The sequence below is a fragment of the Festucalex cinctus genome, chromosome 11, assembly GCF_051991245.1.
Source record: "Festucalex cinctus isolate MCC-2025b chromosome 11, RoL_Fcin_1.0, whole genome shotgun sequence".
Taxonomy (NCBI): domain Eukaryota; kingdom Metazoa; phylum Chordata; class Actinopteri; order Syngnathiformes; family Syngnathidae; genus Festucalex; species Festucalex cinctus.
In genome coordinates this window covers 17,248,779-17,269,900 of record NC_135421.1, presented here as the reverse complement: position 1 = coordinate 17,269,900, position 21,122 = coordinate 17,248,779, and the positions used below count along the sequence as shown (strand labels likewise).

Sequence of the window (21,122 nt, the reverse complement as noted above, 5' to 3'; positions counted from 1 at the left end):
CTTGAGCACAGGTCAGCCTCTCCCATAGCAAACGCATGAGGTCAGTTTGTCAGGGAGAACGAGCACACATCTCCAGTTTCTTTTATTTTCCGCAATTAAGTCACTACAACTTTGAAAGTCCGCAGGCATTTGCTTCAAAAACAAAGAATTTGTGTAGGCTACAGTAAAGTTTTAGTATTCATGTGCAAAGAATTCCATTATTTTAAATGGTTCAACATACATTTTTTTTTATTGTACATTGTCATTGTTTTGGTGTAGCAAAGAAGCAAACATAAGAGGAAGGTTGAATGCATCCTCGTTATGGTGAAACGTTTGGTGGTGGCTGATTTGGTCTAGTCGGAGTCGCTGCTGCAGGAGCTGCTGGAGGACTGAAGACAAAACAAGAACATAGATTAGGTTGGACAATACGAGCATGGACACTGGCAAGTTGCTTCTCATGAATAATAACATTGAGCGACAAATCTTACCCCGTGACAGTCCTTCCCCTTTTTGTGGCACTTGCCGTGCTTGTGGCCGTGCTTGTGCTTGTGCTTGCCATGGCAATGGCCATGACCATGTCCATGGTCATGTCCGTGTCCATGATCATGTCCGTGTCCATGTCCATGATCATGTCCATGTCCTTGTCCATGATCATGTCCGTGTCCGTGTCCATGATCATGTCCATGTCCGTGTCCATGATCATGTCCATGCCCGTGTCCATGGCCATGTCCCTGACCCGGACCGCATCCAGGTGGACAGCAGGGCTGAGGAGGGCAGCCGCCCGGTGGATACTGAGGGTATCCCCCGGGAGGACACTGCGGGTACCCCCCAGGCTGGTTGGGGTAGTAACCTTGGGGGTTCCCTTTTCAGACAGAGGAAAGACAAGAAGCGGGATGAGCCGAGACAAGTGAATCCTCCTGTTATGCTGCAGGGCAGCTCGACACATTTGAAAGTAATAGAAAGAGCAATCTTTCTTCCTAACCTACGGATCAAATGCACTGATTGTCTCCTGGTCAAAATTAGTACGGGTCAAATTGACCCACAGTAATGCAATGGAATACATTTAACGCTCCTGTTATTGTATATTGCAGGTCAATATGGACTCATTTTATAGCGATAGAAACACAATTTTACTGTACAATAAATCCATCTGTAATGCTACGGGTCAAACTGACCCAGTTCAGTGTAACAGAAATACAATTGACTCATCTTTTGGTGCAGGTCAAACTGACTTATTTTAAAGAGATACTTGACTCAATGAGCAATTTTCAGCAGTGAAAGTTAATATTTTGTTCAGAATGAATTTGATAACTTCATTATTTTTCATGTACATATTAATACCTTTAAAGAAGTAATTTTTCTACTTTCTGTTGACTGATGATGACATCACCTGTGCTGAGGAAGTAGGTAACGGCCAATTATGGGTCACCTTTATTCTGGGTTTGGACAGTAAACTGAGCCACGATTGGTCGTTACCTATACTTCCTGAGCACAGGAAGCCAGCAGCCCCCGCGACCCTTGTGAGGAATAAGCGGTCAAGAAAATGGATGGATGGATGGAATTTCAGGGTTCAAATCGTTCTTATTTTTATTATTAAGGCTTTTCCTGATCTCAACAGGAGGATTCAAAAGAGCAATCAAAAGTCATAAAAACGCTTTCAGAGTGGGCCAAGTTGTTTACCTTGGTTGTTGCCGTACATTTTTTCAACAAGCTTCTAGGATTGAGATGGGAAAAAAAAGAAACAATTGGGGAAAAAAAGTTTAGAATCAGCACAATCGTCAGCAAATCACAAAAAGGAGCAAAAAGAGAACAACTTACTGCACGGCGGAGAGTCGAGTTGCAAATGCAGCTGTAACCTTTTTTTGTTGCTCCTTTTATGAGGAGCCACTCCTTGACATGCCTCCTGACACTCCTCGCCCACTCCTCTCCTCTCTACTGTGTATGTGATAGTTAACGGGTGACTATTTGATCAAACCTCGCAAGTGATTAAACATTTTTTTATGGGTATTGTTTAGTATATTAATTATTCTATTGATTGCATTGAGTTTCCATTAAGGATGTTTTAATGTTAGCATTGTTCCAATTTATGTCCTAGGTGTCTGGTTGTTATACTGATATGTAGCTTTAAGAAGGGTTATTTAACCATCCACATCTGTGTCCTTTTTTTTTTCAGCCTCAGAAAGTGACATAATAGTAGTTCTTAAGTGTCTCATTGTTATGCCAATATATAACTTTAAGAATGGATCCTTTGAGTGCCGTGTTCCATCCTGGAGACCCACAAGGCCGCATAGCTAGTTTGTCCGTTTCCGTCCACGTCTGTCCTGTGTCCCAGGAACTCGTCATATGACCTCGGTGTCTGGTTGTTATGCCAACATGTAGCTTTTTTTAGAGAGCCCGTTTTGTTTAACTGTAAAATCTGTCCTGTATTCCGGTGGCAAAACTCACAAGGTGACATGCAGTAGCTAGGTGTCTGATTGTTATGCCAGTTTTTAAACTGTCCCGTGTTCCCAGTTTGAAACTCACAAGGTACATGGTTGTTAAGTCAACAAATATCTGCCTCAAGATTCACACCGCCACAAAGCCAGGAAGTGTCCGCTTGTTTTGCCAATACATACACATAGCTTTATGAAGGACTGTTTTGACTCAGATGAAACTTAAATGTGAGGCATTAACTATTAGCGCCAATAATTTTAATATAGTTAAAAAGACAAAGAGTTTTCTCGTCATTATTTCTCCATTGTAGAAATTCCACGACACAAGTAAACAGCAAAAGTGAGCAGCGTGATGTGTCACGCTCATAAAAATCACATGCTACCGTACAAAGGTTTTCATTCAGACCTCCTTGAGACACAGACGTATTAATAATCATAATAACAACACAGACAGGAGGGTGATACCATCCATCCATCTTCTATGGCGCTTGTACAATATCACTTGCCAGTTATAAATCATTCAATTAGTTCAACAAAGGGCAAAGTCATTATGTACTGATAGTATGTTTTCATTGACATGTACTACGTACCTGTACATATCTACCCGTTTAATTGCCACTTGAGTCAGGCTTGACTTGGTAGGGCCCTGACCTGAGGGACTTTGTTAAGTGGAATTTTCTGCAGGTAAGTAGTGTTGTACACTGTGTGTGTCCCCCCCCCTCAAGTAATTGATATAATTCTCGCCAGTCAGGTTTGTTTAATTAGTATATCAATAAATAAATAAATAAATAAATAAATAAATGTGACCCGCTGCAACACTCTTATGTTGGGTTAGTTTTTTCAAGGTACGCAGTGATGTTCCTGGGTCAATTTGACTAAAGTCTAAAGGTCTGAAAGTGTTATAAATAATTAAAAAGAAAAATAATAATAAATACTGCTTTCATTACTTTAGATAATCGGGCTCATATGAGGTCAATTCTGATTTATTTTCCCCTTTCAAATATTAGCTTATATTTGGACATTGTTTTATTTTTATGACGTCCCGGGTCAAACCGACCCATTAAGAGCGTTAATTATCAATCCAGTGAGAGCCGTCATGATATCGAATGGCTACTAATTTAGTTAATTGGCTTTATGAAAAGTCATGTATTTTGAGATTTTTTTTCGTACCTTTTTTTCGTATTGGGTCAAATTGACCCGAGACCATTATTGCTTTTCCTGAGAAACATAAGAGGACATAACAAAGTGTTGACCAAAAACATAGTGAGTGGTATTGTACTAAATATCAATTAAAATAGTTCGTCATTGTGCAATGTGAACACATATCCAAACATTCACTTTGCTGAGACAAATCCCGGGTCAAAATGACCCAAGAATATTATTTCTGTTAAAGAGAAGCAAACACAAATTGTTCAGGGATACTTTTGAACATGTCAACACAACCCGGGTCAAACTAACCCGTTAAGATTTTTGCTGTTCTTGAGAAACGAACATAACAATTTTCTTTTGAGAATAACTTTTTATTTCAACAACCAATCTGCACAATTGCCATGATTTTTGTTTTCGTTGTTGTTGAGATGCCACATACATAAACAAGTTTGAAGGTCATTCGTGTTATTGTATTGAACATCCTTTGTGGCCGTAGCCGTATCCATGGTGCCCGTATCCGTGGTGCCCGTATCCGTGGTGGCCGTATCCGTAGCCGTGGGGATGACCGTACCCGTAGGCATGCCCGTAGCCGTACCCGAACCCCGGCCTAATCCCTCTGTAGGGTCCGCAAGCCGCAGATGGGGGATAACACACCCGCGGAGGACCACATGGCCTGTAAGGACCGTACGGCATATTCACTCCGATGGTCCTGAAGGAAGAGAAAAAAATTCTTGTTACAATCCAACTCGGACTTCTGAAAGCTACCATTTAGCAGTGACAGGTGAGAATCTTGCTTGTTTTTCACAAAGAGGCAACTCTCTGGTATTCATGCTGATTAATTCATGACAAAAAATAAATAAAAAATCACACAAGTATGCTTTTCAAAATGTATATTACGAGTCCCAAATAGTAAACATAGGCCACACAAATGTCACTCAGTATATATAGCACCCCCAATTGATTTACCCATATAGTTCTCTTATTTATTATTATTATTATTTTTTAGTTGCTTACATCCAAAACGTTAATTATTTTAGGCACCCAAGTAACTGACTCAGTTGTTAATGGAAATTAAATAAGACCCCAAAACAAGATTCACTAACTGACACAAAATGGGTTGGACATGTCCATCATAACAGGACACGTAAAAAAATAAAATAAAATAAAAAAAATCTCTCAAGATTGACAAAGACAAAAGAAAATGTTTTGTATGGTATTTCTGTAAAAGAGTCATCCCATGACCTGGTCATTAATATTCTCATAATTCTTTTGTACAAAAAAATATATTTTTCATAAAGAATTGTGTCATTAATTTTCATCCTTGAAATTTATGAAGAAAAAAAATGCAGTAAAACTATATAATTTGGTAGAAGAATTGAACCTTGCTGATATCCCCTTGCCGCCGCTCCCCGTTTTTTTCTCTCTTACCTATTTTTTTTTCTTTATTTATTTTAAGTTTGTTTAGATTTTGTGTTGTTTTTTGACATTTCTAAGCTTGACTGTTATTTTCTCTATATATTGTTTAACAATGTACTATGTCAATTTGTGCTGTAAACGTGAAGTTAAACGAATAAAAAAACTTTAAGAAGAAAAAAACAGTCGGCCATTTTGGAGAAAATTCTAGCCCTTGTCATTTGTTACTAAGTCAGACCAAAAATAAAATAAATAAATAAATAAATAAATAAGTAAATAAGTAAATAATCAGGCCCAGACACCATTTTTACCAATTGATACACAATTAGGTGGCCATGTCTCCCATAACAGGATGCACGAAAAGGTCTCAAGAATCCATGCCCAAACTTAAAAGAGGATGTTGGCCATATTATACTTGATTGAATCAGCCATTTTGGGATAATTCCAGGCAGGGAGGGCGCTACGTGGCAGCTAGGGGGTGCTATAGCCCCATTAGCATTTTATTTGTTATGCTAAATTATATTTGTAAATTATTTTCATGGCTCCACGATGGATCAGTCGAGTGTACCCTTTTATGGAGAGAAAAAAAAATATCTTGATTCCAAGGTTGGGGAACAAGTCCAAATGAGGCCCAACGGGAAGATGGAGGTATCGCAGATGTCAACATTTACTGATGAATTTGAGTATTCGACATAAAAAAAAGGGGATGTGAAGGCTTATTCATCACCACTTGAAACTTTTTTATTTTTTTTTATTTTTATATTTTGATTTATAAAACGTAAGAAAAAAATAGACATGCATTACAAATGAGGAAGTACTGAAACCGGAAATGTGAGAAATGTCCCTTCTATGAAACAGGTGCGGTTGTGGTTTTAAATAGTTACACAAACAAATGTTCTTGAAATACCAGTGAGAAAACAAACAATAATGCTAATAAAATTTTAAAAAAATATATACTAAAAACTGTGAATAAATAGAAATGAATAGGCCTACCTAGAATTGTTTTGTGCTTGTCAAAATATCAGATCCACACTCTGAAATGAAAAAAGAGCAAAATTATAAAATTTATATCATCTCTGTCATGACAAAACAGGCACGAGCAGTTACATTTATCAAGCTTCCCAAAGATATGTTTGCAAAATGATGTTCCCCGAAATGGAGCTGCTGAATTTACCGTGCTCTTGAGTTGAGATCCTCAATTGCTCACCTGTTGACGGGCTGCACTTTTAAAAGACGTCAGAAAAAAAACAAACAAGAAACATTCCGCCTCCAGCCACACCCCCACAAATGAAGGGAATAGCCTAATATGGTCTTCTTTTTTTTGTTGCAAATTGCTTTGATGACGAACAAACCATTTTGGGGACTTTCCTATACCTCAAAACTTCACCAGATTTTGTTGCCGTGTTGATCCTGGTGGAAATGGAAATTTGACAACACTTAAAAAAGTGAAAAGTCAGCCCCTGAAGCCAGTTTCAGTCTGCAACATGAAATTTGGTGTGACGATCATGATGGGACCGATTTGGTAGGCACGTATATCATGAGTAGGCCCACAAAAAAAAGTCTCAAGAAGACTTGTTCAAAATAACACAACAGGAAGTCTGACATTTGAGTTTGAAGTAGGGATGTAACGATATCCAAACATTACGATAAGTCTGAAGTAGCCATGCTCAAAATAACACGTGAGGGCTGCCATTTTGATTTGAAGCAACCATTTCAGGGTCATTTGGACAATTCCATGCTTTGTCATCCAGCAGAAAAAAAAAATACTTTCCTTAGCTTTAAAAACATCCATCCATCCATTTCCTTGCCGCTTATTCCTCACAAGGGTCGCAGGGGGTGCTGGAGCCTATCTCAGCTGGCTTTTTGCAGTAGGCGGGGTTACACCCTGAACTGGTCGCCAGCCAATCGCAGGGCACATAGAGACAAACAACCATCCACACTCACAAGCACACCGAGGGACAATTCGGAGCTCCCAATTAACCTGCCATGCATGTCTTTGGAGTGCGGGAGGAGAACTGAGTACCCGGAGAAGACCCACGCGGGCACGTTGAGAACATGCAAACTCCACCCCGGAAAGCCGGACCTTGGACTCGAACCAGATTTCTCAGGCTTTTAAAACAAAATAAAACAGAACAAAAAAATCTGTTAGTTCAAATGAACTACATGAATTTTTGGTAGGCATGTTTATCATGAGTAACCACACAAAAAGTAACATGTTCCAAGAGATTTTAGGGTCTTATGTTTTTCAAAATACACAAAGTAGCATGATTTACATTTTTACCTTTTGCAAGTTTTGATCCATACCTCCGGACTGGCTGTGATGTCAAACATTTGCTCCTCCAGAGAAATTTGTCCCGCCGCAGTAATAATAATAATCATTTAAAAAAAAAAAAAAAAAAAACCCTAACAAAAAAAAAAACACACAAAAAAAACAACACCATCTGATTCAAAAATAGTGTGACCTTTTTGACTGGTGCTGTAAACAATCAGTTGCGTAAATACATGACTCCATTGCATATTTTATTTTAAATTCCATTTTATTGCATTGGCACAAAAAAATTGCACACAAACCAGTTTAATATTTTCATCCCCAATGTTTATTTTAACATGCACATTAGGGTGCGATTATGATTTAAAGCGGATGTTTGATGGCCTCACAGGAGTTTTCTTCTTCTAGTCGCAGTCGCTGCTGCTGCTGCTGCTGCTGCTGCTGCTGCTACTGCTACTGCAGGAGCTGCTGGAGTACTACAAAAAAAAAAAAAAAAAAAAAAAAAAAGCGGCGAGAACAGAACATAAAAACGTGTCAATATTTGGCAGACACGCATGACAAAACAAGCACTAAAGTACAAACGTGGCGTGGAAGTGAAATTTTCCTGTTACACGGCGGGTCAGATTGATCCATACAGACTAAATGATGAACAAGCTCATCAGGATCACAAGACACTGGAAACTTTTAAAAGTGACATTTTTGTACTTTAATATTTTTATGCTGTTTTAAGTCTTTGTGTTTTTTTTCTAATTAGACAAGTTAACGCCCCCCCCCTTGTTGAACACGCATTAAAACTGTGACACATGGAACACAAAAACATGATTTAATAAACACATAAATTAAAAAAAAAATTATTTTAAAAAATATTTATTTTTTTTAATTAAACAAGTTAAAATCCCCTTGTTGAACATGCATTAAATATAACATGTAACACAAAAATATGATTTAATAAATAAATAAATAAAAATGTAATAAATGTATTCTTTAACCTCTAAAATTGTCTTTTTTTCCCCTAATTAAATAAGCTAACAAGCTTGGTGAACATGATTGAATCTGTGACATATGAAACACAAAAATAAGATTTAATAAATGCATAAATAATAATTAAATAAATATATTCTTTAACCTTTGTGTTGATTTTTTGTTGTTGATTACTTTGTGTTGATCATTTTTTTTTTTTGTTGATTAGGGGCAGATAACATACTTTTTTTATTTCTTTCTGTCCCCTTTCATTTCTCTATCTTTTTTTTTTTTTTTTTTTTTTTTTTAAAGGAATGCAATACTGCGATTGGCTGGCAACCAGTCCAGGGTGTCCCCCGCCTACTGCCCAGAGCCAGCTGAGATCGGCGCCAGCACCCCCCGCGACCCTTGTGAGGAATAAGCGGTCAAGGAAATGGATGGAATGCAATAAAATGAAATTGAATTGAAACCTGTAAAATGTTTTTTTTTTCTCCAAAATATGCAACTTTCTCAAAATATCAAAAATATGAAAGTAAAATATCTATATTTTGACCAAAGACCACAATATGATTTTTATTTATTTCTGTTAATATCACAACTATAATAAAAATAGTAAATGACCTTTTTCTAGAACCTTCCTTCTCATCAAATTACGATTTTGACGTGAATTTACAACTCCTCCACAATATCACAACCTTAATCTCTGAAAATATAACTTCTTTTCTCATACTATCACAACTTGAATCTAAAATGTACGACTTATTCTTGCAAGTTTATGGCTTTAATTGACTGTATTGTCATCATAAAATATAAATGATGTTTATTGGAAATGTCTTCCCTATTTCTGACACTTGGGGGCTCATTTAACATGTTCCGGGTCAAATTGACCCGGCGCCATTCTTGCTGTTCCTGATAAACAAACATAAGAAGAGAGGCGACGTGAGTTTGTCTTTTACCCCGCGACAATCCCGTCCTTTCTTGTGACACTTGCGATGCTTGTGTCCTAACTTGTGCCGGCGCCTGCCACCCTTTTTACATCCTTGCCCGCATCCGTGACCGTGTCCATGACCGTGTCCATGTCCGTGTCCGTGTCCATGTCCGTGTCCGTGCCTATGCTTGTGCTTGCCACCTCCTCGACCACAACCTCCTCCTATAAATAAAATACATTTGTTACACTGTTGAAAGGAAGTGCCGAAGAAAAAGTGATGACGGACTCCTCACCGTGCTTGTTGTGATGCATTGATACCTGAAATGATCCAAAAAAATAAAAAAATAAATATTAAAGACAACAAATATGAAATGCGTAATAAAAGAAAATCGATGCGCTTACCGTGTGAGCTCAATGCAAAATTTTGGAGGAATGCACTTGGTGTGGGTCCCATTTTTTATTTACCCGCAGGCACGCCTACAGCAGCTGACGGGCGGGCGGGAGGGGGTCAACTCTAATCTTTAATCTGCATTTTGGTGTTTGTTTGATTTACAGGCTGCTGAATGTGGACTATCCGGACAATGTGCATGCAAGAGACGTCAACACTGTTCACTGTATCAGCGCATGTGAAGAATGTTGAAGAAGAACTTTTTTAATAACACAAAGAAGGACAATGTTCCACTAGAAAGAAATTGAATGCATTTGTTACACTGTTGAAAGAAAAAGCAGAGGATGAAGAGGTGGTGACGAATTCCTCGAATTCCTCACCGTGTTTCTTGCGTTGCATCAATACCTGAAATAATCAGGGGAGAAAAACAAAAACAATCAGTTTTAATAAGAACAAATACAAAGTGTGTAATAAAAGACACTTACTGGGTATGCTGAATATAAATGTTTGGCGGAATTCACTTGGTTTGCTGGTCCCAGCTCCAAAACTGAGCTGCAGTCATGCACACCTACAACAGTTTACGGGAGCTGACGGGATCAAATCATTTGCATTTTGGTGAGGGCAAAAAAAGGTTCGTTTTGGCACGTGAACCCGAACGGATGCCAACATTGGAAGAACATGTTAGTAAGAGGCTGGAGAATGCTTGAATAGCATCAACATAAATGTTATGCTGTACAGTTTACAGACAGCACATCTGCAAATGTTCACACGGCTGTAACAGGACAGATTAACCACAACCCATATTTAATCTTAAAAGAAATTTAAACTAACACTTATAGTACAATGAAATTGGAAAAGGTGAACCAATGTGAATACTGTACTTTCCAGATGCACTCTATACAAAAATGTAGCCAAGAAAAATTTGTGACTGTATGCCAATGTCATTTCAACAATCTTTACCATCTTTTAATTCAAACCGATATAAACATTTGAGTTTAGTACAAATGTGAGTTTAAGGGTCTAATTATGTTGCAGTCAGTCAAACTGAAGTGAAGGCTAAAAAGTCAAAGTGAAAAGTAGTTTAAAGTAGTTTTTAAGTTGAAAATGTCGGCTCCAACTCAAGGGGAGTGTATGAGAATCATTTCTGATCTGTATCAAATGGAGAAATTTATCTACTGCCTGATAACACAAAAAGCTGAGTTTGGACAAATTATGGACCAAATGGAAAGACTGTCACCCTGACATGTTATAGATTTTCACCTGATTGTGATTGCATGACTTTTTATCTTCTCGATTTGTGTGTAAAGTAAGCTCTTTTCATTTACTTTTTTCTCTCTCTTTTTCATTTTGGTAGTCTTTGTAAAAAAAAATTTAAAAAAAAAATGAAGGGAATGACACTGTAAATCAATGTTGAGAATGTTTGTATAGCTCTTGCATATTTTGTCCATTAAAAGAAAATTACAAAAAAATAAGTTGAAAACGTTCTCTACTTGGCTGCTTGATGAACATGAACGTTTCACACAGTACAAGAAATGCTCAACGAAATGCGCACTCGGAATATGCATTAATTGAAATGCTCACTAATGGATTCTGACAATTTTGGACAAACAGGCCCTGGGTCCAAATGACCTATGAGCATTGGAACAAACAAATGTAACTGGAGGAGAGTGGAAGAAAACGTCAGGACAGGATAAACCTGCTGCCTTGTTGTTATCCCTGTGAAAAATGCGCTGGCTGCCGCCAGCACATTTCAAGGCACTCCTCCTCGCTCAAGAGAAGATTGTTCGCTATGATTGGGCCTCACCTTGATAAAAACCCAGCGACCAAAACAAAACCCACAATGTGGTTCTACGGAAAACTTCAGGTGCGTCAATGACAGTAACAACACCAACAATTGCTCGGTGAAATAATGACTGAAGAATGTGCTCAACACGGTTCAATTGAAAATGAACCAAAGATACAAACACAAATCAACACACTTTAAAAATGTTACGGCAATCAGAAAATAACTGCATTTTTTTTTTTTAAATATATCCCAATGATGTAAAAAAACGGTCACATGGCAGCAGATTTTTGTTTTAGTGTTGGCTAATTTTATTATTTTGTCTTTTTGATGCTCTTGCATTATTAAAAAAAAAAAATAAAAAATCAACACAAGTGCCTCAGTACTTGAATACTTTTTTCACCGTTTGCTTACACTTACTCAAGTAGTAATTACTTCAATGACTATTTGTTCCTTTTACTTGAGTGATATTGTTCTAAATGAAGAGTAATCTTACTTGAGAACATTTTGGGGCGACTCTAGCCACTGCTGCTACGAAGCCAGATTGTGATGGAAAGAGCCCATAAAGAAGGTAAAATGTATATTCACTTGTAGAGGCAGCACTTCAACATTGAGCTGCTGATTGTGTGAAACGAAAACACACATTGGATTTGTGGAAGCTCAGTGTGAGTGCGGTAAGTGGCGTGACCTAAATGAGCAAATTGTGACATCAAAATGCGGCAAAACTCATTTTGGTAAAAGGGGATCTTGCAAAAGACTGACTTGTTTGTGCCATTTCACATTTTACTAGTCGTAAACAAGCAGTTCAAAAGTCAAATTTCTATACTGGGTCCCCTTTCATAAACACAAATGAATATGAAGGCACTGCAGAATATCGTCACACTCATCTTGGAATTGATAGTTGAAATGTAACAGGTGGGTTTACTGTGAGACGTTCACAACTTGATCTTTCCGCTGAGAGAACTGCGAGGGTTGAGCGAGGCGAAGCGGCCCAGGGTCCAAATGGGGAAGACGTTCCTGTAGGAGGTGTAGCTGATGGCGCAGCTTTTGTTGAACACGCCTGAAATATTCTCCTGAAAGGAAATCGCGTTCTAACTGCTCAGCTGAACTTGACAGTAGGTCATTGTTAATTTAGTTGTTAGTGTGAGGACGGTGGGCGGAAACTCACCTGAGGCCAGTCTCCATTGGGAAGCTGCTTGTCAATCAGCAGCTTGACGCCTCGCTCGATCGCCTGCTGGTCGGGATGCCTGCACAAAAGACACTTCGTCAGCAATATACCAAATATGGATCATTAATTTTTCATCTATATAATATATATTCTGCCCAACACTATGAAACTGTTTAGTTTTTATGCAGCTATTTGGTCACCAATTGAGCATTATGTAGATTTGTATGGGTCAGTCTGACCCGCTTTAAATGAGGGTGTTTTAAGGGATACTTGACTCATTGAGTCATTTTCAGCAGTAAAAAGTTAATATTTTGTCTATAATTAATGTGGTAACTTCATTAGTTTTCATGTACAATTAATACCTTTAAAAAGTAATGTTTCTACTTGCTGTCGACTGATGATGACATCACCTGTGCTGAGGAAGTAGGTAACGGCCAATCATGGCTCACCTGCTTTCTGGGTTTGGTCAGTAAACTGAGCCACGATTGGTCGTTACCTACTTCCTCAGCACAGGCGATGTCATCATCAGTCGACAGCAAGTCGAAAAAGTATTTTTCAAGGTATTAGTTGAACATGAAAAATAATGAAGTTAGCACACACATATATGTATGTATATATATATATATATATATATATATATATATATACATAGACAAAATATAAAATAAATAAAATATATATAATATAATTTATAAAATAAAATATAATAGACATATATATATATATATATATATATATGTATATATATAGACAAAATATTAACTTTTCACTGCTGAAAATGGCTCAATTAGTCCAGTACAAAAAAAACCTTACATTTTCAAAAATAATATCCAAAAATTAATAAAAAGCTCTACATTTTTATGGGTTAATTTGAATGGCATAATAATAGGTGGGTTGCCATTATACAGTGTCATACTGACGCATTAAAAAAATAAAAAATAAATAAATAAAAATACATTTTATTTTTATTATGCATATTTAACAATAAACCTTGATTTCTTTCAATTATGTATTTTTCTAACAATTCTAGATTTTTACAGGTAAATATAAACCACAATACAAAAAAAATTTTTAATGAAAAAAAAAAAAAGTCTTCTTGCGGAATCAATAGAAAATTTGGACCATCTTCAAACATGAACTATCCTTAAAATGCAAAGTGTTTTAGCTTATCGGCTGAGCAGCAACCTGTTTTCAAGGACTTGTTCACCTGACCGCCATGAGTCCTAACAGAGCCCAGCAGGTGTTGTGGATCTGCGGCGAGCTGCTGTGAACATAGCGCCGTTGCTCGCATGACTCAAAATCTTCCCCCCAGCCGCCGTCCGCCATCTGACGATCCAACAGGAAGCGGCAGGCGTTCCGTACCTCCGCGCACGCCTTCCTATAGGGAATTAACGAGAGGCGCCAGTATGGGCGTGTGACGTGCACAAACGTGACTTCCTCCTCCTCCTCCCTACCTCTGATAGCCGTGTCCCAAGCAAGCGAAGGCTTCCAGGCCGAACCACGTCCCATAGGTGAAGCACACTCCCCACGACCTGAGGATGGAACCAGAAGGTTAAAGAAAGAGTCCAAGGTTGCCATGTAAACGGTGAGCTCACCCTTCCCAGGATCCGTCGGGTCTCTGAACCCTGCGACAGTAATCCAGCCCATCTGCCAGCGTCTTCCTGGGGTGCACACACGGCAACGCACATCATTCATTGCCACTCAGGGAAAGCAATAATATTGTTGTCCGAGGGGAAAAAAAATAGAACACTTTTTTTCTTATTGTTATTATAAAGGTTAAAATAAAATAAAATAAATAAATAAATAAAAAGGATGTTCTAACACATTTGGATAATTATTAAAACTTGAGAAAGACATTTTGCCTTATTTTGGCAGTCAACACACAAAAGCTTAGTTTTAGTTTAGTTTCAGTATTAGTTTTAGTTTTTTTTTAAAAGTCTGTATGACTTGTGCACAATATTTAAAAGCAGCATTAGTTATTTAATAAATGCTTAGTTTAATTTAGTTTCAGTTAGTTTCATTATTAATTTTAGTTTAAAAAAATGTGTATTACTTGTGCGCAATATTTAAAACCCACCATGGGAGCGACGTCATCTGAAGGTGCTTTTCTATTGGCTGCTGTGAGATACACACTTTCAAACGTCCTTCTTCCAGTTCATATCAAAATAAATCTACTTAAAATCACATTTAAAATCATCCCTAAAGCCTCACGCATTAAATGAATTACCAAAGACTAAAAGGAAGGACATTTTTTGCTATAATTATAGTTTTTAATTAGTTTGGTAAGCATAAAATGGAGTTTCATATAGTTTGTTTTTTTCTTTTTATAGCATTTTCGTTTTTATTTTATTTCATTCACCAAATAGTTTTTTGAAATTTTAGTTTTAGTTTTTTCATTACTTTTAGTTAGTAACTAAAATAACCTTTCCGATGTTAGATATGAGATCAGCAGAGATTGTGAGCATTTTGTGAAATCTTATGTTTTAGGAACAGAAAAAAAAATAAGCAGAATCTTTTTCTTTTTTTTTAATTATTGGTGAAAGGAGTATATTCTTTCATTTGGTAGATTTTGTGTATATATAAAATCAATCAACACAATAATATGGTCTGGGTCTTGAAAATGTCAAAATGCTCAATAATGGCCGCCAGCGAGTGAGTGTTCATATTGTCAATTTGAAGGTTAAAAAAAGCTTAGCGTAACTATTATTACATCTAAATGTATCAGAAACAAAACAAATAAATGTGTGAAATGAAACATTACAAGGTGGCTTTGGATGTGTTGATTACACCCTCCTGTTCTATTTGTTTCTCAGAAACAGTCATTTTATTCCTGGGTCAATTTGACCCGGGCAAAACTATTCAAACGCATCACAAAAAAAGGGAAAATGCAAAACAAAAAAGTACACTGTCATGTATTTGTTGACAACACATTTAAAGCCAAGCAAAAGAAAAGTACCATCTTCAAAATGGGTCAATATTTTTTTTTTTTTTAGTGTACCTAATTTCCTGTGTGCAGTGTTGAGGATGGATGGTGTGGAAATGCTGGAGAGCCTGCATCACTGCTGACGTACACTCCACATAGGTGTAATCGATCATGATGTCACCTGTTTGTGAAAGGGAGATGAGGATTCTTGAGCAACACGCACCACATCTTCTTTCGAAGAGGAAACGTCTCTATATTGAGATTGTTGTCCTTTTCTGGCCCCATCGGAACGACTGAGTCAGACGCCAAAAATGTTGCAAGGCAAAATGTCACGTTTACATTTGGCTTCTCCTTTTCAGACGTGACCTTTTGTAAAGACATAGACCAATAATGTTTTTTTTGAAGGCCGATACCGATTTTTAGTAATCAAGGAGATTGAAAACCAATATTTATTTGCAATAAAAGAGAAAATATTAGCGTCAAATTAAAACAAAAACAAAAAACGTTTTTTTTTATTTTAACCATACGGTATAAAGAATTGGCAACTTTGTTTAAAAATTATAACAGAAATTGCAGGGAGCTTCCAGGGTCATCAGCATGTGTTAAGCTAAATTAAAAACGAAGCAAGTAAATAAATAGTTCCCTAAAGTATTCTACAGTTAGTAGTTTTCCTAAGTTTTAACACAAGTTCTTACTTTTAATTTTTAAAAATTAAAAAGTGTAGCAACTTCTCAGTGTCAGCAACATTTTTATTTATACGAGAAGATTTAAACAATTTCCTGAATGATAAGTTCCAAATACATACGAATATAGCTCATTTGGGGATTTCGTCAGGGTTCGTAAAAGGTTTCAAAAGATGCTCGCAGACGATGAAAAATTATCTGAATATGTTTGAAATGTCTTTGCGACAAGTCAAAACTGTTTGTGAACATCTTACAAATCCTGATGAAAAGCCTAAGCAAAATGTTGAGGGTGTAGTAGCACATCTGCCTCTCCGTTTGGGGAACCGATTCGGATTTATTTGTGTTCGAATCTACCAGAACCGCCTGAAATACTTTTTAGGTCCACCGAAGACTCTCTGTGACTGTTTGGTTATACAGTATGTGGATCCTACTTGCTCAATGTACATATATCCCAGAAAAAAAAAAAACAGGTTGATTGGTGCATAATGAAGTGCGAACATGCGGCGGGATTCAAGCATCTGGCAAGAAACTCACCAAACACCTCAGACGGGTTTAGCAGCTCAAGGAGTCTCCCCCCTCTCTTCGTTTCATACGTGGCAAACCCACCATCGGTGTTTCTCATGCTCAGTAACTATGGAAAAGAAGATGGAAACGGGCATATCACATTGAGACACATACAGACAAAAAAAAAAAGTATACATCCATGAGGCCAAATGTATGGAAGAGGATTAGGCCAGTGAAAGAGAGAGAAAAAAAAAAAAAGTTTGGCAGGATTCTCACTTTAAAGTCAGAATTCTCATTTAGAGTTAGAATTCTGACTGCAAAGTCTGACTGTAAAGTCAGAATTGTCACTTTATTCTCAGAATTCTGACTTTATTCTCCAAATTTTCACTTTAAAATGGGAATAACAGTAGCACTAATAAAGTCGGAATTCTGACTTTAAAGACAGAATTCTGAGAATAAAGTGAGAATTCTGTCTTTAAAGTGAGAGTTCTCACTTTAAAGTCAGAATTCTGAGTTAAAGTCAGAATTCTGAGAAAGTCAGAAATCTGGCTTTAAAGTGAAAACTCTGAGAATAAAGTGAGAAATCTGACTTTATTCTCAGAATTCTGAGAATAAAGTCAGAATTCTGACTTTAAAGTCTGACTTTAAAGTCAGAATTCTCACTTTAAAGTCAGGATTCTGAGACAGAATTCTGACTTTAAAGTCAGAGTTCTGACACTTTTAAAGTCAGAATTGTGACTTTATTCTCAGAATTCTGACTTAACACTAATAAAGTCAGAATTCTACCTTTAAAGTGAGAATTCTGAAAATAAAGTCTCACTTTAAAGGCAGAATTCTGAGAATAAAGTGAGAATCCTGCCAAACTTTTTTTTTCCCCCTCTCTTCACTGGCCCTAATCCTCTTCCATAGAAAACGGTTATCAAGTGGCAGCAACCGACCACATTGACGGCGTCATACAGGCGCTGCGGCGCGACAGGCTCGCCGACGGAGGGGCACAGCTCCCGCAGCAGCATCACGGACTTCAAACCCTCGGCCGTGCAGTCAGCCACGATCCAGCCACAGTCGCGGGTGCTGAAGGGGAAGCCTCCCTGGCCAAAGTGACGGGGGCGACATTGAAAATTTGCTATCCGAAGTGCTTCAACGTTGAAGTGAAAAGGCTCGCATGCGATACGAAGTGCACCTTGCTCATTTGCCGGTAGTACTTTTGGTAATCAGGAGGATTATCTGGGATCTGGTGGCGGGGAAACAAGTTTAGTGGAGGCATACAGGGTATAAACAAACAATTCTATTTTCATATTTTTTACAGGATTTCTCCTGACACCGTTTCCTTCCTGGCCAAAAATTGAGAGGCTCGGTCACATTTCCAGAAATAGGCAACTCACAATATGTTTCCATTTTCTCACCTGTGTGACTGTCAGAAACTGGTGGGCGCGTCGGAGACACTCGGCTAATTCGGGGTCGTCTTGGGCTCCTGCCTGAAATCAAAATTGGAAAAATTTGGTCAACAACCGCATGGATATGAACCAACCAATATGGATCTTCGAAACACAACACAGGTCTTCTTAGCCTTCTTATGTTTTTTTTCCTCCTGTGATCAACAATAATGTCCTTGGATCAATTTGACCAAAAAATAAAAAAAAATAAAATAAAAAAAAATTGTATGCGCAATTCAAATTGCAAATATGTGAAATTCACCATTAGAAAAATTATTTTAAAAAAAAACAAAACAAAAAAAAAACAAAGAAGAGAGAGAATTAAAGTAAATATATTAAGACAGAAGAGAAGGAACAAGAAAAAATAATTTATGAGAATGGTAAAAAGCTAATATTAAATATAATATAATAATATATCATATAAATAATGTAAAAAAACAAAAAACAAAAACGAAAATAAAGTTGTAATTTCATGAGAATAGCCAAAATATTATGGAAAGTAAAAATACTGTACTGTAAAGTACTGTATTATAAGAAATCTTTTCATCATTATCATTAACTATTAAGATAATGAATGAAAAAATTAGCAAAAACTTGGAATATATGAGAAGAGTCCAAATTTTAAAGACATCAATGTAATACAGTAATGTGAAAATGTAAGTATGAAATAGAAACAGCATTAATAACGTCACAATAGAGATCAATCCGATTGCTGTCTGTGTGTATGTGAAAAACTAAACACAGCAAAATTATTGTTAGTGGTGGTAGACGTCTACAGTACGTGAGTAAACCTGTTCTCCAACCTCCTGAGGAGTCAAACACGAAGTCCTGCCCTTAGCTAGAAGACAAAAAAAAAAAAAAAAAAAAAAAAAAAAGGTCTGAGTCAATTACCTCAAGGAAAGCCTGAACAGCAAAGCAAGTATCCCACAGCTGGGATCCATTGGTGCCCTGAAAAAAATAATAATAATAAAAAAAAAAAGACAGAATGGATTTTTGCAACACTTTCCAGTAAAACAAGTCAATCTGACATGTTTAGTATTGTTCTGCATTGATCATCTTATCTGCCAGTCAAATGTACTATTAGGAATGTAACAATAATGGCAATATCGTGATATCGTGATATCGCAATATTAAAAACTGCCACAATATATCATCGTCGTCATGTTGAGCAGCACATCTGTTAAAAAAAAAGAAAAAAAAAAAAGTCAGGTTGATTTCCATTTGTGCAGTTCTAGCACCTGCTGGTGGCTAGTTTTTTTTTTTAGTGCAATTTAATTTTCACAAGGCATGTTTTGGCCCTTCTATGTTTAAAATCCACGCTTATGGTGAAATGAAGTGCCACTTAATATGCTTGTGAACTGAGTCAATATGTCACAAGTGCCTATATATATATATATATATATATATATATATATATATATATATATATATATATATAATATTTAGGGGTGTCAACATTAGTGCATTAATTTTGAGGTCATTTAAAGTTGCTTTCACACCACTAATTTTTTTTTTAATATGCAATTAATGACAGCCTCCCCGAAGGTCTGTAACTAGGGGAATACCGGTCGCAACGCAACATCCATCCATCCATTTTCTTGACCGCTTATTCCTCACAAGGGTCGCGGGGGGTGCTGGCGCCTATCTCAGCTGGCTCTGGGCAGTAGGCGGGGGACACCCTGGACTGGTTGCGCAACGCAACAAATACGTCAAAATATAATACATACGTCATAAATTTAATAATAATGCATATTTGTGGAGACTAAGGTCAAGTTGTATTTTACAATTTTAAAAATGTGCAAAAATTCACAAGTTCATGATTAGGTAGCTCTTAAAATGAAAAGAAAAATGCACTGAGCTGTCACCGTCTTACAAAGGCAATCATGCCATCTCGTGTCAGAAAAATTATCTCAACACAAATCAATATCATTCTTGATTTTTACAGTACAGTACATATTTTTAATTTTAACTCAATTTTATGAAATTACTGTATCAATTACTAAGAGATGCAGCCATAGTTCTATTACTTTTAACATTTTTTTCCTCAACTTTTATGTTAACAAGAGTATGAAAACAGAAAAAAAAAATTGTACATTCAGAACAGATAAAAATTTGCAATGAATCGTGAGTGAACTATTTAAGTTATGCGATTAATTACGATTTAAATTTTTAATCGCCTGACACCCCTAATATTTACATATATATTGATATTTTTTACAATATTTTTAATTGCTATAATGTACAAAAGTACAATATTATGTTTTTTAAGTCTGAGCTCATTTCTTACAATATTGTGACCTTTTTTTGTCTTGCCAACCTCCCCACAATATTGTGATAATTATCGTATCCTTATGTTTGCATATCGTTACATCCCTACTGTACTAATAGATGCAACATGGAGGAAAACCACTCACCTGCATTTTCATACCATCAAGTCCCAGCCTGGAATACAGAAATGACTTCAGTCAGATTGCATAATTGCATTAAAAAACAACAACAAATCATGATGGTGGGCGGGGTTTTTTGGTTCATGATTGACTTCTGTTCCTCCATACGGCGGCAACATAACCACAAATTTGAGCAGGTTTTGCTTAATCATGAGTAGCAAAGCGGCTGGACGGACCACAGATAGTCGGCGATTCTGGACACGTGCTCCCGGAAGGCTGCCGACGAGGGTCCGTCCATGTACCAGCGGACCAGCATGTTGATCGTCTTGGAGATCTGCAGTACGGATGCACGGCCACCGTTTACACATCATTTTTACGTCAGCCTACTTGTAATTTGCTTTTCTGAACGTCTCTACTACCGGCCCGATGCTGATGCATTTTGTGAAGCGGTCGTCGGCCCGGATGTGCTCGTACAGCTGTTTGACGGCCATTCCTCTCAGCGTGGCGCTGTGGTGGGCCTCGTACATGTTGAGCACGGCTGCCGAGAGGGCGACAGCGGTGAGTCACACGGACCAAACGTGAATGAGGGGGAAACAAAACGCTTAGCTTACTGTAGGCGACGGTCAGCAGCGTGCTGTGTGGCGTGTACATGTCGCACTCTGCCACGTTGTTCCTCTGAGCTGGCCACTCGATGTTGGCGTAGTCTTGGACGTAAAGCTCCTA

The 21,122-nt window shown here is 37.3% G+C and overlaps 2 protein-coding genes and 1 long non-coding RNA gene across 6 annotated transcripts in view; all 3 read right to left on the bottom strand.

The window, feature by feature from the left end:
- Positions 1-33: 33 nt before the first annotated feature.
- Positions 34-1,886, bottom strand: LOC144030815 (uncharacterized). Its single transcript, XM_077537423.1, has 4 exons — positions 1,798-1,886; positions 1,660-1,693; positions 468-841; positions 34-368 (listed from the first exon to the last, which is right to left on the bottom strand). Exons 2-4 carry the CDS (start codon positions 1,676-1,678, stop codon positions 333-335), a joined length of 429 nt encoding a protein of 142 aa, XP_077393549.1. The 5' UTR covers positions 1,679-1,693; positions 1,798-1,886; the 3' UTR covers positions 34-332.
- A 2,024-nt stretch (positions 1,887-3,910) lies between these two features.
- LOC144030822 (uncharacterized) lies at positions 3,911-6,536 on the bottom strand. 2 transcript variants are annotated; one of them, XR_013287363.1, is made up of 3 exons: positions 6,148-6,536; positions 5,967-6,007; positions 3,911-4,269 (listed from the first exon to the last, which is right to left on the bottom strand). It is a non-coding gene; the product is annotated as an uncharacterized LOC144030822 (long non-coding RNA). The 2 variants fall into 2 exon arrangements; XR_013287364.1 differs by having other exon boundaries at positions 6,081-6,176.
- A 1,011-nt stretch (positions 6,537-7,547) lies between these two features.
- Positions 7,548-21,122, bottom strand: part of lss (lanosterol synthase (2,3-oxidosqualene-lanosterol cyclase)) — an 18,727-nt gene continuing 5,152 nt past the window's right edge. The window contains exons 8-27 of one of the 3 annotated variants that reach the window (XM_077537433.1): positions 21,011-21,119; positions 20,819-20,937; positions 20,636-20,733; positions 20,427-20,454; positions 18,904-18,960; positions 17,983-18,054; positions 17,760-17,810; positions 17,518-17,667; positions 16,610-16,706; positions 15,468-15,573; positions 14,065-14,130; positions 13,924-14,001; positions 13,677-13,847; positions 12,470-12,548; positions 10,004-12,374; positions 9,899-9,923; positions 9,533-9,742; positions 9,424-9,448; positions 9,159-9,352; positions 7,548-7,718 (exon numbers count right to left, since the gene is read on the bottom strand). In XM_077537433.1, the coding sequence (XP_077393559.1) occupies positions 12,237-12,374; positions 12,470-12,548; positions 13,677-13,847; positions 13,924-14,001; positions 14,065-14,130; positions 15,468-15,573; positions 16,610-16,706; positions 17,518-17,667; positions 17,760-17,810; positions 17,983-18,054; positions 18,904-18,960; positions 20,427-20,454; positions 20,636-20,733; positions 20,819-20,937; positions 21,011-21,119 (1,419 nt within the window). In that variant the 3' untranslated portion in view covers positions 7,548-7,718; positions 9,159-9,352; positions 9,424-9,448; ... (1 more) ...; positions 9,899-9,923; positions 10,004-12,236. Of the gene's footprint in view, positions 7,719-9,158; positions 9,353-9,423; positions 9,449-9,532; positions 12,375-12,469; positions 12,549-13,676; positions 13,848-13,923; positions 14,002-14,064; positions 14,131-15,467; positions 15,574-16,609; positions 16,707-17,517; positions 17,668-17,759; positions 17,811-17,982; positions 18,055-18,903; positions 18,961-20,426; positions 20,455-20,635; positions 20,734-20,818; positions 20,938-21,010; positions 21,120-21,122 lie in introns of all 3 variants that reach the window. The other 2 variants (XM_077537431.1, XM_077537432.1) reach the window with 2 other exon arrangements.

Coding starts and splice junctions, on each gene's coding strand:
- LOC144030815 (XM_077537423.1), bottom strand. Junction 369..467: donor AGGGGAAGGACTGTCACGGG/GTAAGATTTGTC, acceptor TTTTGTCTTCAG/TCCTCCAGCAGCTCCTGCAG.